Source organism: Cicer arietinum, chromosome 4 (assembly GCF_000331145.2).
Source record: "Cicer arietinum cultivar CDC Frontier isolate Library 1 chromosome 4, Cicar.CDCFrontier_v2.0, whole genome shotgun sequence".
In the NCBI taxonomy this organism is placed as follows: Eukaryota; Viridiplantae; Streptophyta; class Magnoliopsida; order Fabales; family Fabaceae; genus Cicer; species Cicer arietinum.
The window spans coordinates 34,477,478-34,480,259 of NC_021163.2; the positions used below are offsets into that span (position 1 = coordinate 34,477,478).

Below are 2,782 nucleotides of genomic sequence, written 5' to 3' on the forward strand. Positions count from 1 at the left end.
ATTCCTGCTCACTCTAACTTGATATCTCAAGTCAAATTTGAGCCACAGGAGGGTTACTTTTTGGTAACTGCCTCATATGATATGACAGCCAAGGTATACATTTCTATTTCTTTCTACATGTAATAACTACTTGTAAATACATTATTTAGTTGTTTATTTACGTTTGAGAATACGTATATTTATGTGTTTACCCCAGGTTTGGTCAGGACGGGACTTTAAGCCCGTGAAGACATTATCTGGGCATGAAGCTAAAGTTACTTCTCTGGATGTTCTTGGAGGTAGGATTTCTACCTTATAAATTTAAAGGAATTACACATCTGTGGCTCTGATTTAAATACTGTTTTTGCTTATTTGTGTTATTCCATTATGTGATTGATGTGTCCATTTGACCTTATATATATATATATCACCTATGTCCTCTTTTCAATTGTAAATGATGAATTAATAAAAGCTAACCAAACGATGTTTTGAAATAATAAGGAATATATATCCGAATAGTTTGTTGTAATGAATTGTTATTGAACAGGCAAATGATGTGTGTCAATGCGTACACACAATGGATAATTGTCAGTGTAAACTTTCCTGGGAAATTCAGGGAAACTAAAAAACTGCAAACTCTGTTTAACTGCACATGTTTTCTTCTTGCCACAGTAACTAAGGGATAGGGATTACCTCCGTTTCTGAAAAGAAATGGAAGCTCCATTACTATAATGTTAGGTTGTAAAAACAAATTTATCAAAATTGTGACATAGATGTTTATGCATTTATAACTATGATAACCGATATCTCCATTTCTTTTGAGAAATGAAAATGATCTTCACTCCGGACTATTTCTTTTCATATTTTGTCAAAAGCTGAAAAATGAGGATTTTATTTTTGTTTTGCTTAGCCTTCTCATATGATCTTTAAGCTTGATTCTAGAGTTTTGTTCGGAAATAAATATGAATCTGCAAACCTTTAAGTGTGTTTCCAGAACATTATCATTACATACGAAAGAAATAGAACTGCGAATGTTCCAAGATAAAACATGTATGTACTATGTGCCAGCTGTTGTGTTCAGGAACTGTTTTCTTTTTATGGTCTAATTGTGTGCTTTAAAGGTCTTAGCTTTTTTCCGGAGGAATGAATATACAGCGCCTATTATATATAGAACAAGTTTGTTGTCACACAGTATAAAAACTTCAAACAATAATCTTGTTTTCTGTTACTTAGCTATTAGCATGTGATGTTACTTTCTGCAGATAGTGGGTATATTGTTCTGATTTTGGCATGTGATGTTACTTTCTGCAGATGGTGGGTATATTGTTACTGTCTCCCATGACCGCACCATAAAGCTATGGTCAAGCAGCACTACTGATGAGCAAGCTATGGATGTTGATTAACCTATTTGGATGGGATACGATTTGTAAAAGGACCTTGGTGGTGGGAATTCATTTTTGTAACAAAGGCGTAGCTTGAGTCTGTAGTTTGGGTTTTAGTATTTATATATTACATTGGAAATATATTACATCAAGTTATGTGGCTGACAACATAATTGAGTGACTTATAGGATGAAAACAGAAATATTGTTTTTCTCACTTAATACTGTTTTGTCCAAATTTATAATCTTCATGAAGATGCTTATTCGAGTGACACGCATCTTTATAATAAAATACCATTCATATTTGATATAATATTTCAACTAAATATGTGAATTCCATTTAAAAATTTGAGGCAGTTATATTTCAACTAAATTTTGAAGCAAAGTTTTACATGTTTTTAGGCATAACAACAATCATTTTAGTCATTTGTAGTTAATGTAGATGCAGATGTAAAATAAGAAAAAATGATTAAATTAATAAGAAACTAAATAAAATTTAAATTATGAGTGAATTTTTTTATGTAAGCAAATTATGAGTGAATTAGTTTTTGTGGTGATTTGTTGGATATATACATTTATAAAGACATTACTAAACAATATATATTTTTTAACCAAAACATAAGTAGCAGCTAAACTCATTTCCCCGGATAAAAGCTTGTTTGATTTCATCATTACCAAGTGAGATACTACAGTAGACATGCTTAGGTAAAAAAATTTACCCCTTATCTCCACAAACCCTCCAAATTTTAGATTTGCCTTTGACGTTTTTCTAAAATAAGTTTTTGAAAAACTCTTTCACTCTAACAAGATTCCATATGTATTTTAGAAAATTCAATTTAAATTTAGAACACAGATCTCCCACTCCCAGGAGATTCTACATGTGTTTGGGAAAACTAGCATTTTGAATTTTCGTAACATATAGTTCAATTTGAGTTTATGGGAAATAGTATAATTGTAAAGGCAGTGATAATTTTTTGGTTAGATAAACCTCAAAATAACAATCAAGTGGTAGCAACCTGTCTATTTGATTTGGGATTACAACTAGACCACAACCAAAAACATGCACCATAATTTAGGTAGTAGCTTTTATTAAATCAATTTTTGTCAAACAACAAGAATCATCATTGTCATTATATAAAATAGTAGTTAACTTTCTTGGCAAAGGATTACACAAAATGTTAGGCTACTCGAAACAGCAGTATTCGTCTTTGTATATTTTCATGAAGTTTGATAACTAGCATGCAACATTCAAGTAACAATAGAAATTCCTTTCACCAAAACCTATAATCAATTACATTAGAAGCAATTTTTCTACAAAAATGATTATACAATAACTCAGTCTCTCAGGCGGTTCTCATCCATATCTTCTATCAACTTCGCATTTTCATTTGTACCATCCGGCAAGGAAATACCTCAGCAGGA

General features: G+C 31.3%; 2 protein-coding genes across 2 annotated transcripts in view; one reads left to right on the forward strand and one right to left on the reverse strand.

Annotated features, from left to right (window-relative positions):
* Positions 1–1,577, forward strand: part of LOC101511647 (U4/U6 small nuclear ribonucleoprotein PRP4-like protein) — a 4,247-nt gene extending 2,670 nt beyond the window's left edge. The window contains exons 5-7 of the mRNA XM_004516308.4: positions 1–93; positions 197–278; positions 1,291–1,577. Coding sequence (XP_004516365.1) covers positions 1–93; positions 197–278; positions 1,291–1,382 — 267 coding nt within the window. The 3' untranslated portion in view covers positions 1,383–1,577. The remainder of the gene's footprint in view (positions 94–196; positions 279–1,290) is intronic.
* Positions 1,578–2,484: 907 nt separating this feature from the next.
* LOC101511320 (uncharacterized) overlaps positions 2,485–2,782 on the reverse strand; it is a 4,308-nt gene continuing 4,010 nt past the window's right edge. The window contains 1 exon segment of the mRNA XM_073366869.1: positions 2,485–2,775. Coding sequence (XP_073222970.1) covers positions 2,745–2,775 — 31 coding nt within the window. The 3' untranslated portion in view covers positions 2,485–2,744.